Genomic DNA, 23516 nt, shown 5'->3' on the forward strand with positions numbered 1-23516 from the left:
ATATTATACAGATGATTTGGCATATACAGCTTTTTGCATGTAACAGCCACATTGGGGCTTTAATCTTGTAATGAAAGACAAAAAAGAATAACCTAGAAAATCCAAGTCTCTGCACCCCCTTCTCATGTTTTGGGCCAGTCCCATACTGTGCATATCTAGCTGGCTCAGAGAGTTGTTGACAATGTGTAGCACCATTAATGTTTAAGGCCAAGCAAATGGTTTGCATTTCAGTGTTTTCTGTTCTATTCTTTATTTTAAATAGCATTTGGAATTTAACTGTCTATGTCACGGAGGATTACTTTTCCTTTGTAACAGTAAGATAAATTGATGCTCTTCAAGGGAAGCTGAATGGTTGCTCTCATCAAGTTATTGCACAAGTTTTTTTCAGATTTCTTTGAATAAAGTATAAACATGAAATTCCTTGAAATGTTCAAGATCAACTAAACTTCTTGGGTTACTTTGTTTAAACTGAATTGAGAATGCATATACATGTTCAGCATCAGCAACAACTTCAAATAGATGCATATTTCGTAGAAAGTAATCTTCCTTTTCTAATGCCATGTATAATTAATATTTATAGTGTGCTTGACTTTTGTCCATGAATGAGGGTAGAGTTATGTGTGTACCAGGTCTCTGTTATGTTTGTATACTATGAAATATTGCATAGTTTTTTGAGTTCAGGGTCTAGCCTTATTTGCCAACCTATAATGTTCTTGAAGCCTGATCTTGTTTACAAGCTAGTGAAGTTTTCCAGAAAATACTATAGTGTCATAGGTCAGGTGACATTTAGTATATGAGAATGAGGTAAACAAAGCTATTCATTCCTGTTTTTTATTTTAGTCATTGGGAATCTATAATAAGAGCTTTTAGTTGTGTTCAGATATAATGTGAGAGGAATCATATATTGAAAGCTTATTCATTGGAATTACAAAATGTTCATTGACATTATGGACATGAACACTGCTTTGTGATAATTGTGAATTCATTCAAAAACATTTAGGATTATATTATTGTCATGCATCAAGAAAACTGGTACATCAGCTCATTCAAGACTATTGATACATCAGTGGATTCAAGATTGATGGAATTCATTCGGAACATTAGATACTCTTGTAATTGTGAGAGAAGATTGATAATTTTTTATGACTTAATTCACAATACTGTAAGGTCTTTTAAATTTTAACTTTGTAACTTTGAGAAATGAATGATTTGTTGAGTTTATTAAACTTGTTGGTTTCACTTCTTTCTGCTCTTTAGTTTTAGACTTTAGAGTCATAACACTAAACACAATGTACTAAATATACAAGACTATTTTGAAATGATTTTCTATTGTCAAATACACAATTGACTTCAAGACAATAGATTCTTCAAATAGTACCTGATTGTAAATCACCATGAGGTACAGTCTCAGAGCAATTTACAAATGATTGCCATATTCAGATGTACAGAATCACTCTAATGTCTTAGTTTTTCCACAAGTGGTCTTGATGCATTGGCTATTGAAATTTTGACCAGCTCTTGTTGTGGTGGAAAAGTACAAGATGTGCCTACCAAGTCATAGTGGTGATTTATTGGTATTTATTCCTTTATACAGTGGCAGCTTCATCATGGAGCATCATTCATGCCAAGTCTTCTGGGATCAAATCTGGGAGATTGCTGTTCACAATCTGGGAGATTGGGTTTAGATCAGGGAGATTAGTACAAATGATCATTATTGTCATAACTTCAAATGTGAAAGTGCACATCTTACCAAAACTTAATAAATTAACTACAATGAATAATAGTTACTCAACTTTTTTAATTTTCTTATGTGTTATTTTCACTATGTTTCACATTTTAAATTTGTCTATCCAAGCACTGTTTAACTTATTTCTTGTTTCTCGATGGCATATTTTCCATCGAATCTATTAATGTACAAATCAACTTAGTACCAAAATTATTATATTTCCAAAGAGTTCAAGAATTGTTTTATGCTTGTCAGGTATCCTGCAAACAGTTACATGCGATGATGCGACACATTACTCGATATTGAGATATTGACAAGTAAAAAACAACCTGTGTATGTACAGTAAATGCACCAGCGCATGTTTGATTGGTTATTATGTCAATAACTTGATTGATGGATTACCTTAGTCATAAAAAGTAGTCTGCTGAATGTTGTTTAACCTGGAAATAACTGTGCTTGGTGGTTGTTGATCTTGTTGGTTGTTGATTTAGCTGTCAACCAACACCTGTGCATGGCAGAGGTTTTGTCTGGCAATACCTATGCACAGCAGATTATTTATTTCCAAGAGCTTTTATTGGCAGATCAGTAGATCTGAAGACTGGGACCAAAATCAAAAGACTACTGGAAAATCCAAAAATTGTATCAGTTATACTTAGTAGCATAGGTATGATATTTGGGCTCCTATGCAAAAGTTACCAATGGGCCCCTGCCAAATCTATAGTGTAAATAAATAATTTGTGGGCCCCTGCCTAATCTATAGTGTAAATAAATAATTTGTGGGCCCCTATGCTTCTTGCTGTATGGTAGCTATGCCCCTGGTTATGTTATTTCAACCAGAATTGACATGCTGAAATGCCTGTCAGTACTTCTCCTGAAGGGATGGGCATTTTAGATTTAAATTTTAACCCCAAGTCTTTTGATAATCAGTCAGGTTTGTCCTAAATGAAAATGGTCCAAGTTTACATCCAGTATGGCTGCCACAGTTTGCATCCAGTATGGCTGCCACAGTTTGCATCCAGTATGGCTGCCACAGTTTGCATCCAGTATGGCTGCCACAGTTTGCATCCAGTATGGCTGCCACAGTTTACATCCAGTATGGCTGCCACAGTTTACATCCAGTATGGCTGCCACAGTTTACATCCAGTATGGTTGCCACAGTTTACATCCAGTATGGCTGCCACAGTTTACATCCAGTATGGTTGCCACAGTTTACATCCAGTATGGCTGCCACAGTTTACATCCAGTATGGCTGCCACAGCAGCTAATTTTAAATGTCACTCAAGAATGACATAGATGGTTTGAACACAGTAGTTTTAATGAAGAAATGGTCTTATCTTGAACTCTGGAAATTAAAGTAGAGCATCCAGGTACCATCATTCATGTTCAAATGAATATGTTTTTAGTTATTTTCCCATCAAAATTAAAATAAAATGAAATTCTGTGATCTAATTAGCATTGTTTTTGTTACTCCAGAGCTTTGAGAACTCTAGGATATATTGGTTGTGTGTGTGTTTGTGATTTGGATTTTAACATAGCTTTAATAATTTTTCAGTCATATTGCTACAATGTCTGCAGTTGTGGCAGTTTATAGTGATGTCTAGCACTGGCGCATCATGCCACAAACATATAGCATGATGTCCCACACAGTCACCTATCATGACAGCACCCCTCCGGTGGCCTAGTGGTTGGAGCATCCGCCTCGGATGCAGGATGTCGTGGGTTCGATCCCCGGTCAAGTCATACCAAAGACTTACAAAATGGTACTAACAGCTGCATCGCTTGGTGCTCAGCATCAAGAGGTTAGTATTAGGACTGGTCGGCCTGGTGTCAGGATAATGTGACTGGGTGGGACATCATGCTACATGTCTGCGGCATGATGCCCCAGTGCTAGACATCACTATAAATTGCCACATTGCAGACATCATAGCAATATGACTGAAAAATTGTTAAAACTATGTTAAAAATCCAAATCACATGCACACATATCCTGACACCAGGCCGACCAGTCCTAACACTAACCTCTAAATGCTTATCGCCTAGTGAGGCAGCTGTTTGTACCATTTTAATGTCTTTGGTTACAGACTCAGCCAGGGTTTGAACCTGCGACCTCACGCATCTGAGGCAGACACTTTAACCATTAGGCCATTAGAGTGGTCAGGATATATTGGTTGAAAAATGAAATTATTGTTTATCAATATTGACACACAACAGTCCTGTATGCTGTGGAGTACACTGATGTATATAAATGCATATATCTGATATTTGACCGGTATTCCTGGCACTAGATTTTCCATGGTATTCCAGGAACAACCATGGAAAACTAGCATGGAAAACCATGGAGTATTTGGATTAACATTCCAGGCTCCTTACAAGGTAGGCTGGAAAACCAAGGAAAAAAAGGACAAGGAAAAACATATAATATTGACATGGAAAACTTCATGTATTGTTTATACCTTGGATAATTGTAAACAACAGGTTAGATTACCCTATCATGCTATTGTCACAAAAGTAGGTCAGTAGATAAGATGTGTACTTGGCACTAGACATGTAGCTAACATTTTGAAAGTTAGAGAGGTGCTGATACATTCATGTATTCATGTTGGATCAGTTAATCTATACATAATGATTTAATTCTTAAAGTATCACACGGTAGGAGAGTGAGAGTACAACTATCAGGAAATGATAATTTAGGTAAACATGTTTAGATACACAAATTCATGTATTAAATGGTTACAAGTCAGGGTGAAGTAAGGGCTGGCGGTTAGGTGAATGTCAGGTTTAATGTTGTTGTTGTGTTGTTATGAGATTTAATTCCATTTTAAGCACAAGATAGGCTATATGTATGGTGGCCATTATAACTGGTGGCGGAAGTACCTGGGAATAACTTGGAAACTACTGGCAAGCTTTCTCAAGTACTCACATTGACCAAGCCTGTGACTCGAACCCATGCAGACAGAGGTGAGATGGCAGTAATACATAAAGGTGAGTGCTTTAGGCCGGTCAGGTTTGCCTGATGTCTGCCAAATATAGTTGTACATGGGAAGGGGTTTAAGAACACTGAGCTGTCCTTGCCATAATCGGTTAGTGTAAATCAATCCTTGTTGCTAGATTGGTTGGTTCATTTATTAGGCATAGTGGTTTCAAAATTATGCCCCCTTCCTCCCAGGAGATGGAGCTGGGGTTGTGATGGTGTGGTAGGGTGGTTTGTGGGTGACATTACACAACAAGAAAAGATAGGAACAAGTATGCATTGATTAAGAACTTCAGTTTTGAAACATTTTCAGGATCGGTTTCAACTTGTATATCAACCACTTTATGTAGTGTAAATCAACCCCGCATAACAAGTAACTTCCTCATTCCAGAATTTAGTTTTACCTGTCTACCATATTTATATCTGTTGCCATCAGTAACAAATTGTTATAATTTCTCTTCACGGTGTAGTTACTTTGTGAAAACCTGTAATATTGCATTGTATTTGCTTTTTCTCATACCTGTTGAACCGTGTTTTTGACTGCAGTGAACCCTGCTTAGCAGATATCTGTCTCCATGAAAACCAGTGTATCCCCCAGGGGTGTAAAACTGAGGGTAAAAAAAAACCCTTGGTGTCAGAACTGGGGGTCAAATAAAAAATGTGGGGGTCAAAAATATACTGACAAATTTTCATCCAACTTGTACTTTTTCAGCTTGAAATAGGATATTGCAACTTACACAACATACTCTCTCTCTCTCTCTCTCTCTCTCTCTAAACATACAAATAAACCAACATGCACAGTTAACAAACAAATGCATTGTCCATTCAAAGAATAATTTTGTTAGTTAATTTTTCTTTTAAATCGTAATTTTAACAGTCTCCTTATAATCTTATTACATACAAGCCAATACAAAAAGCCTAATAAATCTTTTTAACCAAATGACAGTCAATTTACTGCCTGTCATAAAATGTGTACTATAATTGGTTTCATTGTACTTTGTCCTAGAACAAATTTTTCCAAAAATGAGGAGGCTAATGATTCATCTTGTTTCTAATAAGTTACACTTGAACTTTGATGTCTTTCTTTTATTGCAGCAAAGTTAAAAACCAACAAAATCTGCAATGACCCCCTGACTGTGTAATCCAAATAAACGCATTTGTCTTGGCAAGCTTACTGATTTCTTTGTTGTGAAAGAATGTCTTGGGTTATAATGTGTTCTCCAGATATCTTATGGCAAACAAGAGCAGATTTGTTAAAATTCTTAAACCCTGTCACAAAAGGATTATTCACTTCTGCAGTCTTCGCAATCACGCTATCAGAAGTCACACCGGTAATCCTAATGGATGTGCCGTATTCCAGTCAAGGGAATTATTTTCTCCATTTTTCATTAAAGCTAGATCCACAGTTACTCTTTTGTGTTCTGCTTCTTTCACTTTCTTCGCTAATGATTTTTAGTGCATGACAATTTAATCTGGAGATCACTTTCTAGTGCAACAAGCATTGAGGTTAAACATCAAGATGACATCTTGCTGAGCTAAATGGAAATCGCGTGAGAGCTCACGAGATTAGGGGAAGCTACTCCATCATAAAATTGCATGTGCTAGTCTGGTTCCTTATTTCGTATGTTCCCTGTGTTCCACTCCGCTATACAAATAGAGGAGCCCAACACAGGGAGTAAACAAAGCGGGGAACCAGTCAGTGCCTATGCTCGAAGTATACACGATGCCACCCTTCATCCAACACATTGGATATTAAATAAAAAATCCTGATTGCATTATGCAAATCCCTCGCATAAAAAAAACGCATGGCTACAAAATGTGTGCATCAGTTTTCTCCAGCGTGTGACCCTGATGCACAAATGTGTTTTAAGGGAAACACTGATGAAAACTAACATGGGGAAAATTGACATGATAGTAAGGTTGGTAGGAAATAATTTCTATCAGATGACACTAAAGTTGTGAAAATCAATATGTCATCAAGGTTGGGATAATTTACATAGGTTTGTGTTTTTAAAATAATGGAAAAGCATGATAATTGAAATGTTAAGTTCTATAAGTCAGTTGGGTTATATGATTTACCTTTGGACATCTTGTTACTTAAAGACAATAGTATCACACTTTGTTGAAATCTTTGTATGGTATTTTAATTCAGCAATGTATTTTGGGAGGGGTACTATTTAGGGCTGTATTTGACAAAGTCTGCAGAGTATATATTATTTGCCCAACCATCCATCTGTCTCTGCCTGTCTGTTAACCCATCTGTCCATCTCTACATCCATCCATCTGTTCATCTATAAAAGGAACCATGGTGGTTCTGTGGCTGCGGCTAGTGTGCTTAAGTCTCGGCTGAAACGGTGCTGGTTCAGATCCTACCAGCTTGGGTTGGCTACCATGTTTCATTGCTGAAGACACCCCTTTTGTTTCCACAAAGTTTTTCCTGGCTGTGCCAAGTAAATTGTTGACAGTGATACCTATTACGATGCATCCATCATAAATAGCGTACCAGCTTTGAAGGTTAGTACAGAGTGATCTTCCCAGAAGGTTTTGATAGTATCAGGGTAAGCGTGCATTAATATCTTGAAACAATTATTAAAATGTGTTTTATCATAAAAGTTAAATAAAATTGTCAGTAAACTATAAAAGTACACATTTACATAGTATTGTTTATTTCCCTAAGGTATAGCATGACTTGATCTCAACTAATTGTTGAGGTCCCGGTATCAGTGTAGCCTCAAGTACTCACCATTACCAATCACTGCCATCTCACCTATGTGCGTGTGGCCTCAAGTACAAACCATTACCAATCACTGCCATTTAACTTATGTACAAGTGGCCTCAAGTAATCACCATTACCAATCACTGCCATCTCACCTATGTCCAAGTGGCCTCAAGTACTTGCCATTACCAATCACTGCCATCTCACCTATGTACAAGTGGCCTCAAGTACTCACCATTAGCAATCACTGCCATTTCACTTATGTCCATGTGGCCTCAAGTACTTGCCATTACCAATCACTGCCATCTCACCTATGTACAAGTGGCCTGAAGTACTCACCATTAGCAATCACTGCCATTTCACTTATGTCTATGTGGCCTCAAGTACTCGCCATTACCAATCACTGCCATCTCACCTATGTACAAGTGGCCTGAAGTACTCACCATTACCAATAACTGCCATTTCACTTATGTCCATGTGGCCTCAAGTACTCACCATTACCAATCACTGCCATCTCTACTATGTACAAGTGGCCTCAAGTACTCACCATTAGCAATCACTACCATTTCACTTATGTCCATGTGGCCTCAAGTACTCACCATTACCAATCACTGCCATCTCACCTATGTCCAAGTGGCCTCAAGTACTTGCCATTACCAATCACTGCCATCTCAGCTATGTCCACATAGGTTCAGATTTCAGACTCATCCTTTGTGGGAATGTGAGAAAACGTGCCACTAGCTTGCTGTGGGTCAGTAGTTTTTCCTAGGGTTTCCCTGTGTTCTTAAACTTATTAATATCTGAGCAAAATTGTTCTGTGCTAAGCCATAAGGAAATTCAGCACCCTGTATCTCAGCCTGTTCCTGAATACATTCTTGATTCAGTTCCTCATCGAGAATGACCATTCACAACCTGAAAATAAATAATGGAACATATGTTTATTAATGGATCAACAGAAACATACAAAATTACCTGAATCCTGTGCAACTGAATAACCAGGATCAAATTCTTCAAGAGTCGAGACTGATTTAGTTTCAAATAATTTTGACAGAATAACCACTGTAATACTGAATCCTTCCCACATTATAAATGATATATAAGTGAATTTGTCATTGTCTGATTTCCTCACTTGATGTCAGGGAGCCAAAATATTCTTCAAAAGTGTTTTATGTATCTGCTGTAGACATGGCACTAAGGCAGCATTGTAGATGGAAAAGAGAAATGAGAGAGTAGCTGGGCAGCACCGAGTTAAGTAAGGGCTCAAAGATCGGATAATTATTCTAGTGTAATGTATGTTCGGCACATATGACATCACCTGTGAGTAAAATACAACTTTTATTGTCAAAATTTCAAGAAATTATTCAGAATTGCAACAGTCACAACTAGAAGTACTGTTACTACTATATAAACTAAATTATAACTGGTCGAATTAGGAGGAATTGCATAGCTCCTCACATCACCTGTTCGTAGCTAAGTAGACTTGAACCAAAATATAGCAATATGGGAAACTTCCCATCTGATCCAGAAGTTGCATCCAAGGATATGAAGTTTTCCATTCATTGTTAAAGCCTGTCCTTTGTTTCTTAAGCACTTTCTTTGGAAACATTGCGCTGACACCAATCTCTGATCTTCATTATGCCAGGCCAACTTTAATTGTCTGGTCACTGGGTAATTTTAGTTCATTTTTTTTAAAGTGGTGTGTCCAGTTTTTGCAAGAATTGGCTTAACTTGAATATGCATAACTGATAGTGGCAGTGACTGGTAGACTACATGATCACTGGTTGATCACATGACTGTCAGTGCAAAGACAATGCCTCCATCAGTGGTCACACACTGGCAGTTGGGCAAGCCTGGAGGAACAAAGACAACAGCAAAATGAGTAATTCTTGTTTGAAGTGGTTTTGACTTTGTAGAAATGATGCCAATCTCCAGTCAATTAAAGCTACATTTACAAAAACATCCTTTTAAATTACTTTACAGAAATTAGTAAATATTATAGAAAGCATTCTGGCATAGAATACTTTCTGATTTGGGCAAATTATATCTGCTGTCAAATATGGCCTCACAATAGAAAAACCTTTACATGACTTATCATGAGATGGGTAAAACCAAAACGGTACTTGAAAATAACTTACAAGATGCTCTAAACAGACTTAAATATTGTGCAAGGAGAACAGTATGATCATAAATACAGAAAAAACAAAAGCCCTACTAGTTACGATGCAACAAAAACGAGCAAGGCTAGATAGCGACAAACTCCAGGTTCTTTTTGACAAAGTGAGCCTTAATATGACCTCTCATGATAAAATTCTTGGTATATTTGTAGATAACAATCTTACTTGGTCTATTCACATTAAACATGTTTCAAAAAAGGTTCATTCTTATCTTTGGCTACTGAGGAAAATCAAAACATACATTCCTCTTCAGTATAGGGTCATCTTTTATAAAAGTTATATTCAGCCATATCTGGACTATTGTAATGCAATTTGGGGTAATAGCTATAATTCAAACATAATAACACTATTAAGACTTCGGAAGAGGACTTGCCATTTGATTCTAGATCACTGTATAGACAGGTTCCAGGATGCAATGAATAGTATAAAGATTTTAACAATACATGAAAGAATATTTCCTAGAAAGGCCAAATTGATGTATAAAGTATCCAGAAAAACCATTCCTATCTATCTAAGCAATATCATTCACCAAAGAGATGCTGATGGTACTCCAAATTTACAGTCCATAAGAAGTAAAAATTACATTATTCCAAGGCCTAAGAAGGAATTGTTTAAAAAAAAGTTTTAATATACTGGTCCACTGGTATGGAACAACATTCCCAGTGACATAAGGCAGGCTGCTAGCATTTATTCTTTTCATAATCAATGTCTTAAATGGATGAATCTTTAGACAATCGAACAGTTCTAGTACAATAAATACCACCTGCTTTTTTGTAATTTTGCATAATTTTCACAGTTGAATTTTGCATTGCAGGATGATATTTTATATTTTATATATGTGTATGTGTTCACAGATGCATGTGCATATGTTCCAGGCTTGATACTTTGATTTTTAAATCACTTAATTTTTTAGTGTCATGCCAGATTCTTCACATTATGTTGTATATACTGTATACATTATAAATAATAGATGGAAGGCCTCAAGGTAGATTATTTCTGTAACTGATTGAGTTACCTTCTATAAATAAAGTTGTTATTATTATTATTATTATTAAAAGCAGCCAAAATTAAACAGATAAAACATCATACTGGTATTTGGCACTATAAATTTTGTCTAAATAATGTAAATCCACCATGAAATATGGCCACCATTACAAACAGACAAGACTGCTTTGGTGGCCTAGTGGTTCGAGCATCCGGCTTGGATGTGGGAGGTAGTGGGTAGAACCCAGGCCGAGTCATACCAAAGACTTTGTACTAACAGCTGCCTCTGTGACTAGGTGCTCAGCATTAAGATTAGGACTGGCTGGCCGGGTGTCAGGATAATGTGACTGTGTGGGACATCATGTGTTGCGTGTCTGCAGCATGATGCCCCAGTGCTAGACATCACAATAAGCTGCCTGAAAAATAGTTAAAGCTGTGCTAAAAAATCCAAATCACACACACCACAAATTTTAGGAAGAATGTTGAGCAAGGTTGACGTTTCCCCTGATTTGGATTGATCCTAGAAGGCCCCTTAAGAGAATTTCCCTATACAATTGGGAAGGGACAGCTGATCACAAATATCAGCTTCATGGGAATTTTTTTTTATAAAAAGAATTAAATATCTTATTGCCTGTTTAAAGAAACGTGTCTTAATTTCTTTTTCAGAACTTGCCGATTTGAAAATTGTCATCTTTGTTTTGAATTTTCATTCAGAAAATAATTATCAGCATAAGCGCTTGTGGAATTTCTTCAAATTGCTAAAATTAGCTGATTTTCAAAACATGGAAGCATTCCTTTGCAAAGGTTTTGAAGGTCAGAAAAAAAGTAGAGTTTTAAAAAATAATAGATTCAAAATCATAAGTAAGTTTTTAATTTCATTAGTAAAAATTGCACTTTTTTTCTTTTTGTTTTTCATGTCTATTTGGTCACATGCAGACAGTTTTTACTACAATATATGCATGAAAAGAGAAAATGAACATTAAATATTTCTTTAGATGCTTTGTACCAGTAAGATGAACTAGAGATTGAAACCATTGCAGATATCCACCAAAATTTTAGATATTTCTGAGTAAATTTTTATTTGAAATTTGTACATTGACTCATCCATAAATAGTACATTTGCATGTACATTTACTTCACTGTAACACCTTATGTTGAGTATCAGTTTTAACTGATGTGCAAGGTCATTATGTCAACCAAGCTAAATTTGCCAACTAGTGCATAAGTGACTTATCATCCTGCAGTAATTTGATTCGCATTCTGCTGTGTTCTACATGCTGACCAACTTGTCAACCTCTGCATTAGTTTGTAGTAATACGGACATCACTATATCCATGTTCTCTATGTTCCACGCATTAATACGAGTATTTTATTCATCCTTCAGGCGTAACCAGAGTCGAGAGAACGAGGTCTCACAGCAAGAGTCCTCTGATTCTGTATCAGAAGTCGCACATGAGGTGAGAACAATATTGGTTCATTGCTTGTTTTTATATGTAAGTTAATGATTAGCACAAATTGTTTGAATCCATGCATTTTCATGCATTTCACTATTTGTGATCTGGTCCTGGTATCAGTACTAAATTAGTGATTGGGAAAAGAGATCTATTCAAATATAATGCTTAAAAAAATCAATAATTTATTATATTTCCAGAGATGATGAACTAAGAAATATCTGTTCAGAAAAATTTCAGCTGACACAAATTTTCAGTCTGTATAGTATCAAATGAAAAAGTTCTAAAGATTATTGCACACTACTGAGACAACGAAATAAGCAGACCTAGATAATATTGGACCATATCTCATTAGATTTGCTGCTTGCATAGCATCTGATAGGTTATAAAATATAATTACATAATCTGATCATATTCACCTAAGTGTTTCCCAGGACATGGATATTTGCAAGGTTAGCCCCATTCTTAACTTGGGAAGCTGTTGTTGTTGTTGTTGTTGTTGTTGTAGGGTTTAACACCATTTTTCAGCACAATATAGGCTATACATGGCGGCCAGTATTAATGGTGGAGGAAGAACCCGGGAAAACCCCGGAAACAACCACAGACTCACGAGAAGCTACTGGCAAGCAGGCATACCCACATTAGCCGAATCCGAGACTTGAACCCACGCAGACAGATGTGAGATGGCATTGATCCGTAATGGAGTAACTTGGGAAGCAAAGAATAGGTTAATTACAAAAGGCCCTTACGTATTTTACAATTGCTGTTGAACATTTTTAGAAACTTGTTTGTGACAGCTATGAAGTTCTTAATTCATTAAAAACAATTTTGTTTAGCAACAGAAAAAAAGCCCACTTCTGTAAGACAAGTTTGGTCCAAGTGATGGATAAGTGTCTGGGATCAAGGAAAATTAGTTGTGTCAATACTAGCGTAACATGCTATCATAGAAAAGTTTTCAATCTCATTGATCATCCTATTCCTATTAATACATTGAAGATTTGTAAATTTGATGATTCCATAATTCCATTCCAATCATGGTTTACTTCTCTCTAACAAAGTAAAGAAACTGTGTCAAAAAACAAGTTGCAATTTTTTAATAGAAGAACCAATCCATGTGGAGTGCCACAGGGTTCAATCCTGGATCCACTCCTATTTGTCCTTGTTATGAATGATCTGCCTTTTGAAACAAGGCCAGTGTATATCATCTAGTGACCTATGTTCAGATAACACTACTCTGTTAGAATTCAAACAGCCAAAATCAGTCATAGAGATTTCTTTCAGATAGCCTTACTTAGATTTGATTCCTGGTGTAAGGAAAATGACACAAAAGCAAGATAACAAGACTGAAGTGTTAATGACTACTTCCCAATAGACTACTGTGCAGTTATTACACAAGATATGGCCATACCTATCAACCAAATATAAGATAATATAATTTGCAAATTATATGTAACTATACCTTGACTAGTGAATGGTTATTACACAAGATAAAGCCATACCTATCAGTCATATATAGGATAATGCATTGCATAAGTTGCATGTAACTATACCTTGACTACTTTTTGGGTGGGTGGGGGTGGCTGCTTAAATTTGGAAATGAATCCCACAGGAAATTAGAGAAATTACGGATTAAAACTTTACTTTTAAAATGTGGAACCTGGCTGATTTGACAAATTCATTATAACTTTAAGTATAAATTTCCATCCATACTCTATTCCAATGTTCCCTCTAAACCAGAGGTGGGCAAACTTTCCACTGCAAGTGCCGCATACACAAATTTACACCTTGTCGCGGGCCGCATAGTTCATAAAGTAAAATAATTAATATTTGAAATAGCAAAAACAAAAGGTTTTTCTAAATAACATCTAATTAATTTTCAGTTGTTAATATGTTGTTGATATTTGAAAATTTAAACTTCAAAAGAAGCACATTTATTTGATAAACAGAGTAACATAAACAGAGTCAGTGCGAATGATGACTTGTTCCTAGACTGCATGAAAACCCTTGGCAGGCCGCATGAAAGCCCTTGGCGGGCCGTAGTTTGCCCACCCCTGCTCTTAGCTGTGCGTGCGCGGCCACAAAGCTGCTCAGACATTCCCGCGCGGCTGAATTGTTCTCCGCCCAAGTTACCGTAATGCTTGCACAATGCAGCATGCATAGCGTGCACATCTGCCATTCACTTAGAGGGAACGTTGCTCTATTCTGCCACACTACCTTTAGACTGTAATAGTGTATATACAGAGTTTTAGCATCTTCTTATATACACACACACACACACACACGTAAAGCACATCTGCCCAACCAAACCAGGTACTGAATTGTGTGCTTTTGTGACACACAGGAATTACCTTTAAGTGAAGTCATCATTGTTATCATCATTAGTAGTAGTAGTATGTGATAGAAGGTTTCTATTAGAAAAATATAGCAGTATAAATCTTACTGTCTGACAAATTTTAATATGTATTAATTGATTTTTCTTTCATGCCAATAGATATTGTGCATGGTGACATGAATAGACTCATAAAAGAAACTTACTGGATTCATAAGTTAGATACTCTGTATCCTAATGGACTTAATGCTAATGCACTATATAAAATTGTATAATTTAAATTGATATATTGTATATCCTTTATAACAATATAATTATATGTATGACTGTTTGTCTCTAGTTTATTTTATTATTTTACTAATATGTATTAAATAAATATATAAATACATGTAAAGCATGACAAGGAGGATTAGTTCCATGACACAGATTGTGTTAGCCTATTTAAATGAAGCCATTATTATTATCATCATTATTACTAAAGGAAATCGTAGAAATATGTTCTGATAGAAAATACACCAAAATAAACCTTACTGCCATACTTAAGTTCAAATTGTAGGAAGCATTCAGTTCGGTTAACTTCGTGAAAAGAGAAAATAAAAAGAGTCCCAAGTCTCCATTTTCAGTCATAAACTTCAAGAAAATGACTGGTGTCCTGATATTAATGGAGCTGTAAGCTGCATGGTTATTAAGCTGAACTGAAGAAACCAATCAATCAAAAACAACTCAGTTGAAATATTACAGATATACTTTAGATCTAGAACATCCATGGGTGAAATAAATATCTTAACATTTTAATCAAGGGTATTGATGTAGATTCTGATATAAGCCGATTTTCTGTTTACATGAAGTCTTTGGATAACTCAATTTTCAGACAAACTAAAAATTTTCATTGTACAAATATTGTGTGCACTCTTAAGTTTTCAAATAGCAGTGATCTGTCCGCTTATTCTTATTCCTAAATTTCACGCACCACCTATTACTCAACAAATGAAAGCCATGTCTTTCATACAAGTATATAGATGACAATCAAGAGTTGTTTTTTTTTAATTATCAACCATAGTTTGACACATATCTCTTATCAAAAGTTGTCATTTTATCATTATCAACGACATTTTGATGTATGTTGTCAAGAGATGTCATTTTATCATTATCGACCACATTTTAAAGTATGTTGTCAAGAGATGTCATTTTATCATTATCAACCACATTTTGATGTATGTTGTCAAGAGATGTCATTTTATCATTATCAACCACAGTTTGATGTATGTTGTCAAGATATGTCATTTTATCATTATCGACCACATTTTAAAGTATGTTGTCAAGAGATGTCATTTTATCATTATCGACCACATTTTGATGTATGTTGTCAAGAGATGTCATTTTATCATTATCGACCACATTTTAAAGTATGTTGTCAAGAGATGTCATTTTATCATTATTGACCACATTTTGATGTATGTTGTCAAGATATGTCATTTTAACATTATCAACCATAGTTTGACATATGTTGTCAAGAGATGTCATTTTATAATTATCGACTGGTTTGATGTATGTTGTCAAGATGTCATTTTATGATTATCAACCACAATTTGATGTATGTTGTCAAGCAGTGTCATTTTAACATTATCAACCATAGTTTGACATATGTTGTCAAGAGATGTCATTTTATAATTATCAACCAGTTTGATGTATGTTGTCAAGATATGTCATTTTATAATTATCGACCAGTTTGATGTATGTTGTCAAGATATGTCATTTTATAATTGTCGACCAGTTTGATGTATGTTGTCAAGAGATGTCATTTTATAATTATCAACCAGTTTGATGTATGTTGTCAAAAGATGTCAATTTTATCATTATCAGCCACAGTTTGAAGTATGTTGTCAATAGATGTCATTTTATAATTATCAGCCACAGTTTGATGTATGTTGTCAAGAAATATCTTGTTATAATTATTAACCATTGTTTTTCATATCTCGTGCACAATTTTGAAATCTTAAGTTTTATATCATAAAATTATTATTCTCAATCTGTACCTTGCAATCCATGCACTGCTTGGCTAATTGTTCAACTCAGTATATTACAATCCAGTCAATCTTTATATTAGAGTCTGTACACTGTTTGGCTAATTATTCAATCTGTGCATTACAATCCAGACACTTTTAGGTCAGTTGTTCAATCTGCATTACAATCCAGACACTGTTAGGTCAGTTGTTCAATCTGTGCATTACAATCCACTGTTAGGTCAGTTGTTCAGTCTGTGCTTTACAATCCAGGCAGTTAGGTCAGTTGTTCAATCTGTGCATTACAATCCGGACACTGTTAGGTCAGTTGTTCAATCTGTGCATTACAATTCAGACACGGGGTCCTGAATGGTCTAAGGCGCTATCCGTTACGGATCACTGCCATCTCACCTCTCTCTGCGTGGGTTCGAGTCTCGGATTCAGCCAGTGTGGGTATGTGAGAGAGCTTGCCAGTAGCTTCTCGTGGGTTGGTGTTTCTTTCCGGGGTTTTCCCGGGTTCTTCCTACACCATTAATACTGGCTGCCATGTATAGCCTATCGTGTGCTGAAAAATGGTGTTAAACCCTACAAAATAACAACAACAATCCAGACAGTGTTAGGCCATTTGTTCAATCTGTGCATTACAATCCAGACACAGGTCAATTGTTCAATCTGTGCAGTACAATCCAGGCACTGTTCTCTAATTGTTCAATCTGTGCATTACAGTACAGGCACTGTTTGTCTAATTGTTCAAACTGTTCATTACAGTACAGGCACAGTTTATCTAATTGTTCAATCTGTACATTACAGGTCAGGCACTGTTTGGCTAATAGTTCAGTCTGTATAAAAATTTCATCACACTTCACAATTTTCATTCTTGGAACTATAAAGAGCAAATTTGAGGCATACTTCTTCTGGATTATGTGCATGAAGGCTTCATTTGTTTCTGTTCAATATACCAATGAAGTTGAAAAGTTCAATCATGCACAGTGAGATGACCATGCACAGTTAGATGATCATGCATGCACAGTGAGATGATCATGCACAGTGAGATGATCATACACAGTGAGATGATCTTGCACAGTGAGATGATCATACACAGTGAGATGATCATACACAGTGAGATGATCTTGCACAGTGAGATGATCATGCACAGTGAGATGATCATACACATTGAGATGATCATACACAGTGAGATGATCTTACACAGTGAGATGATCATTCACAGTGAGATAATCATGCACAGTGAGATGATCATGCACCATAGTACTGAAAGCAGAACTTGGATTTGATTGATATTGACAAACTGGTGTCTCGGATTAGGTATTTCTCATCGGAAACAACATTTACATAAGGGTATTAAGATCATTTGATGTGTCAACTGGAAAGAATTTGAGTCTCTTGAATCTGTATTGCATGTTCAATCATCATTCTGCTGAGTTAAACATACAAAACTGAAACTAGGTCTTCCCCAGCCCCATCCAAATCCCAAGTTGTCTGACTTAGGATTTGTAAAAGATTTAGTGGTTCCCCTTGGATGTGTGACATATCAAGATTCTTTGGAAGTTCATTTTGTGTACTTGATAATTATTTGATGTTAACTCGACTTTCATCCTTTTTTTAATCAGTTTTATTGAATGTATTTGTTCATTGATGCATGTGAGTGTTGTATAGGTGTACCTCACTATAAACTGACTCTGTATTAAGTCAAACTGAGTTTTAATATGACCTCACTTATAATATAGTACATATTTATGTCACTCCCCTGAACATTGTTATTGTGGAACATTACTGTTTTTAGTTTTCATGTGTATACAGGCAAATAGACTAATTTGTTCATTGACTTCTTTCAGCCATCGGGTACAGATGGTGACATTGACAGTGATTCAGACTCTAGTGGCAATTCTGGAATTTATGAGCCAATTGATCATATACGTTACAGTCCACAATGTGACAGTTTGGAAGAGGTAGAACCACCACCTGTACCTGTGCGAAAACAAGTTACAAAGAAAAAGAAAAAGATTGAAGACAAGACTAGTGGAGAGAAAACATTTAAAGCTAAAATTAAGAAACTTTACAAAGGTCATAAGAATTCTGCTAGTACAGATACAGATAGTGCTTTACTGTCATTGACACATCAAGCATTAGCAACAGCAGTACCGTCTTCAAGTGGTGTTTTGACTTTAATTGGTGGCAAAATTAAGAACTTAAAGAAAACAAAGTCAACCAATTTTTCAAAAAGTTTGGATGTCACTCCTAGAGTAATGATGGACCTTCCAAGACAATATTCCGAATCGGATCTCATGCCTAAAGAACTTGACACTTCAGGTTCTTCAACAGAACAGGAATTAGATTTGCATCGCCGATCAGGAGGTATTGATGCTGATACAACAATGGTTCCTCCAGACTTGGAAAGTCCTAAACTTCCTCCTACTCCACCTCCGCTCCCTCCAAGAGACCATGGGACATTTCATCGAGCATACAGTGGAGATAACTCTACTGTTCAAAAAATACAATCACATGATGGAAGTGAATCGCCTCCCCTACCTCCACGTAACCCTAGAGTATCTAAGAGTAATGTCAACCTGGACATGGTTGTTCCCATTATACCTGGAATGAAAGCTCCCACTGAGGAACATAAGTAAGTGCATTATAATGTTTTGACACATTATATTCTAAGATCATGTTTCTTACTCTTTATTTTAAGTGTTAAAGGAAAAGCTATAGAATTGAAATATGAAATTTAATCAACAATAATAAGCAGCCTTTCAATACTGTCTTAACGATGCACAAATCCTTGCTAAACTGAATGAATCCCCAAGCACATGAAACTATGCACAGTTAATTTTGCTGTCAAGTGTTGTAAAACTTAGAACATTTCATCACTGCTTTCTCAGTAACTCACGCTAGGATGATTTGCAAATGCACATAAAGCAGGTCGGAGCAGACATGGGCTCCCCCTTTTTTTTCTAGAAAAATGCCAAAATAATTGTCTCTTATTTTTTGAAAATCACAATCTAAATTGGTACATTTATGTGAAACCCTGATAGATTGTTTGTTTTATCATAAGCAACGGTAGTTTGTGTCTGGAAATTTGAATCAACAGCATGAATTCTCAACTCCAATATTTGTTACACGACAGTCTTTGATAAACTTTTGTTTAGTGAAAATGACACTATTGCCTACCACACTTAAGAAAAAAATGGTAATTAAATAAGTTTTGTTAAGTGAAACTTGCATTTTAGTTGTCTATTTTAATTTAGTTTCAGTATAATCATCATAAATATTATATGCCCTCTTGTATTGAAACATGAAAAATCAATCTGCTGTCACAGCTCAGTCTACCAGATCAGTTAGATTTTTTAAAAATCACACCCTTTAGTGAAATAGTTACAAGGGACATTTTTTATGCACAAATACTGTTTGATGCTCTGTCCTCTTGCCTAATATAAAAACTCATTAAAAAATAAAATTCACAAATGAAGAAAAAAGGTCCGAACTTTTTGGTAGCTGTAATAAAATAAAAGAAGAATATCATATGATTGACATGACATGTCATTGGAAGTTCATAACAAAATAGGTTGATGCACCCCATCCCAACATTTATGCATTTTTATGTTCAAAGTTCATTTTTGACACAAAGTGATGGACACAGTGCAAACAAAACCCTGTCTTTGGTGATAATTTTGACAAAAAGTGTGTGATAAACAGCTTGATTAAGTTCAAAATAGTTGCCTTCCAGGCCATTTTTGAGGTTTTCTACTTGCCTAAAACCTATGTGTCAGCTGTTATTTGGTAGTTAGCTCTTATATCTAGCTGACTAATGATATTTCGTACTGTGAAGTAACTAGCAGAGCTGCAGATGCCATCCATCAGTTTCAGGAATAAAACAAAATATCATACCTGGTATTAAGAAATGTGAAAGAGGCCAATTTATGAAACTATCCCCTGCTACCTAAATTTGATTAAAACATTAGTTGTACATCACATACTGGAAATAATCTTTGTGGATATCTTGCACTGTGCAGAGGAAGGAGCCTACTGATTTTGAGGTCAGAAGGTAAAAGGTGAAGGTTACTGCAATTTTTTATTATTCTTTCCCCACAATAATATTAGTTCCATATAAGTTACTTACTTGAAACGTTGCCAATGGCATGGACATGGGGTATGGAAAAAGTTCATTGATTTTGAGGTCAAAGTCACTGGGACTGAAAGTAGAAATGGGGTTTCGTGGTATTCTTGCATTTTATCAGCTTCATTTGTCAAGGTTGTACAATGGTACATACGCAGTTGGGATATTGGGTAGTAATGTTTTTGCTATTAAACTGAAATCCATAATATATTACCTGTCACTTTTGTGTAGCTTTCACTTCTCAGACATGGAGATACCCATGTACATGCTAGATGTACCATTCTCCCAGTTTAGAAAAGTTCTAGACCCAGTTAGACATGATATGTTCATGCACAGAAATGCATTTTTTGGAAGACAGTTGAATCAAGGTAGAAAAATTTAGGCTCGATGAAAAGAACACATAACCAGTGATTGTTGCTCTTTTGGACCTAAGAATATAAATTCCTTTTCAGATTATTTAGCCTCAGTCCTTTAGCTTTCAAAAAATTCTCTTGATATCTTGTTGTTTAAATTTAGTCTTTGTTTAAGCACACATTTTTTCACCCATGCGACAGAAATTTAGCTGTTTTGCTAACCTTACTTTTCTTATCTGAGTCTAGTCATCTCAGACCAGTCATCTCAGTCAAGGTGTCCACGCACTCAGAACTACTTTAAAAAAAAGAAACCCTTGTTGTCTTCTGCTGTGCCTGACATAGTTCTAAAATCAAACAACAAAAACAACAACAATAAATATATAACAAAAACATAGTAACTTAAGGTCAGTCCATCTTTGAGAACACACCATACAAAAACATTATGAGAGAGACAAAAACACAAACACATACGATGTCAAGCTTTTTGGTATTATGCTAGTGCGTTCCACACATCATGGTCAATTTTATCCTATATGCAGGCCTAGCTCAGTACATTTTCAGGTCAGCATCATTAAATGTAGCTAGATCTACCTAACTACATGTAGTTTTAAATACTTCATTTACTGTTACGTCTGAGAAGACAAGGTGCAATGTCTCTCAGTTTCTTTGTAGAGATTGCATACTGTTAATAAAAGTTACAGGGGAAGCAGCTCTCTCTCAAAGTATGCCCACTGGGATGTTTTCTCAAAGCAGGGGTCGAGTGCATCCACTTGAATATAGAAGAGAAGGGCAGCACCTTCCCAAACTTGAGCAAGGGCTGTTCCACCTGGGGGTTGACCAATGCCCTATCATAGTGAGTGATTGTGTCCCCATTTATGGGACAGTCTAGATTCCACCTATAGCAAATGGAACTTCATGCTATTCTGATAAGGACCCACAGAGCAGCGGTCACTGGATACTGGGCACTAGACGGTCACTGACTACTGATCAGTGTTGGCAACTTGAAGATATTGAGTTAGTAACCATGTCAACACTTGCCCTCCTTTTCCACCAAATAGATTAATCCTGGAGTTTCCATTTTCCGAGACATTATTCTCATCAGGAGACTGATCTGTGAACATCATCATCGTGAGGTGGGATCTACTGTTTTGTTACATGTTTCCACCCATCAGGTCGATTCTGCAGGTTTTCCAGGAAGTCATGACTTACTTCGCTCACCTGGTCTTCACAGCCTGTCTGCGACCTCAGCGGTCGTAGTTCACGTCCTTCTCAAATTGTTAATTAACTCGACCTGATCCTTACTTAATTCAAGAATATTATGCTTTAATCTGTCATTCTGCTTGCTTTAACTTTTGAGAGGAGAAGAACCAAGCTTCATATATTCTCATTAGAGGAGGTGTGTTTACAATTCAGTGGTAATTACAAGACTTTTGTCTCGTTTTTAGATTCCGAGTCTTAGTTGTATATGCACTGGGATGATCAAAATAGATTGCTTTGCCCAGTTAGGGCACTTGGGTTCTGTTGAGCAGTTTCAAACAGGAAAAGGGAGGATATGAAATGTCTTTCCATTATGCTACAAGGCTCTACCATTATTTCGGCACACCATCTCAAGGTGGATTACACTCATGGTCAAGAGAGCATATCAGTCCATCACTGAGGGGCATTTTTCATTCATGAAAATAAAAGCAGATGATGTTAGGTCTCTGCTACCTCAAGAATCAATAATTTAATCACTCCTTATTGAAGGGACCACTCCAGTGACCTAGGTGCTTAAAGCATCTGTCTCAGATGTGGGAGGTCATGGGATCGAACCCAATACAAGTCGTACCAAAGACTTATACAAATGATACTAGCAACTACCTCGCTAGGCGCTCAGCATTAAGAGATTTAGTGTTAGGCATGGTCAGCTTTGTGTCAGGATAATGATGTGACTGGGTGGGGCACAATGCCACATATCTGCAGCATATCATGCCCCAGTGCTAGACATCACTATAATCTGCCATAGTGCAGATATCTGTGATATGACTGAAAACTATGTTAAAAAAAAAAATCACACACACACACACAGAGCATCATAATAAACTGCCAGACTGCAGACATAGTAGTGATATGACTAAAATATTGTTAATGCTACATTAAAAATCCAAATTAAACACACACACACACACACACACACACACACACAACCTTATTGGAGGATGTGAAGACTACATTTAAATTTTACTACTTTAGAGGTTATCAACCTCCTTACTTGCTGACAAATTTAGTTACACTGTTGTGACAGGTAACATATTACTGATGTTAAATGCAGTTTGTTTTTCTTGGGGGGAGGGGGTTCAACTAATTTTAGTTATGTAATACTTGCCTTCACTACTAGATGCCCATCTCCCAATCAGCTCTGAGATCTTTCAGTAGTTAAGTTCGAAGAAAAGAATGAAAAGCACTTTTCACGTGGGTCTATGATGTATGGAGTCATACTGAGCACATGATGTACAATGAGCATTTTTCTATATCAGAATAGGGTAAGTATTACATAATTTACTTACTATTACCCCCCCCCCCCGAAAATACACATTTAAAGCATACAACATACTATGATTGACCCACAACATTTTCACTGCTGACAATGAAGACACTATGTTTGATTTTTATGCATTAAAAGGGCTTTTTTTATCAC

General features: G+C 36.2%; 1 protein-coding gene across 3 annotated transcripts in view; it reads left to right on the forward strand.

Annotated features, from left to right (window-relative positions):
* Positions 1-23516, forward strand: part of LOC149781515 (uncharacterized) — a 169443-nt gene that overhangs the window by 65936 nt on the left and 79991 nt on the right. For all 3 annotated transcript variants that reach the window (XM_089935596.1, XM_089935598.1, XM_089935597.1), the window contains exons 4-5: positions 11956-12028; positions 18208-18995. In XM_089935596.1, coding sequence (XP_089791722.1) covers positions 11956-12028; positions 18208-18995 — 861 coding nt within the window. The remainder of the gene's footprint in view (positions 1-11955; positions 12029-18207; positions 18996-23516) is intronic.

Source organism: Sinohyriopsis cumingii, chromosome 15 (assembly GCF_028554795.1).
Source record: "Sinohyriopsis cumingii isolate HCF-2022 chromosome 15, ASM2855479v2, whole genome shotgun sequence".
NCBI classification, from domain to species: Eukaryota; Metazoa; Mollusca; class Bivalvia; order Unionida; family Unionidae; genus Sinohyriopsis; species Sinohyriopsis cumingii.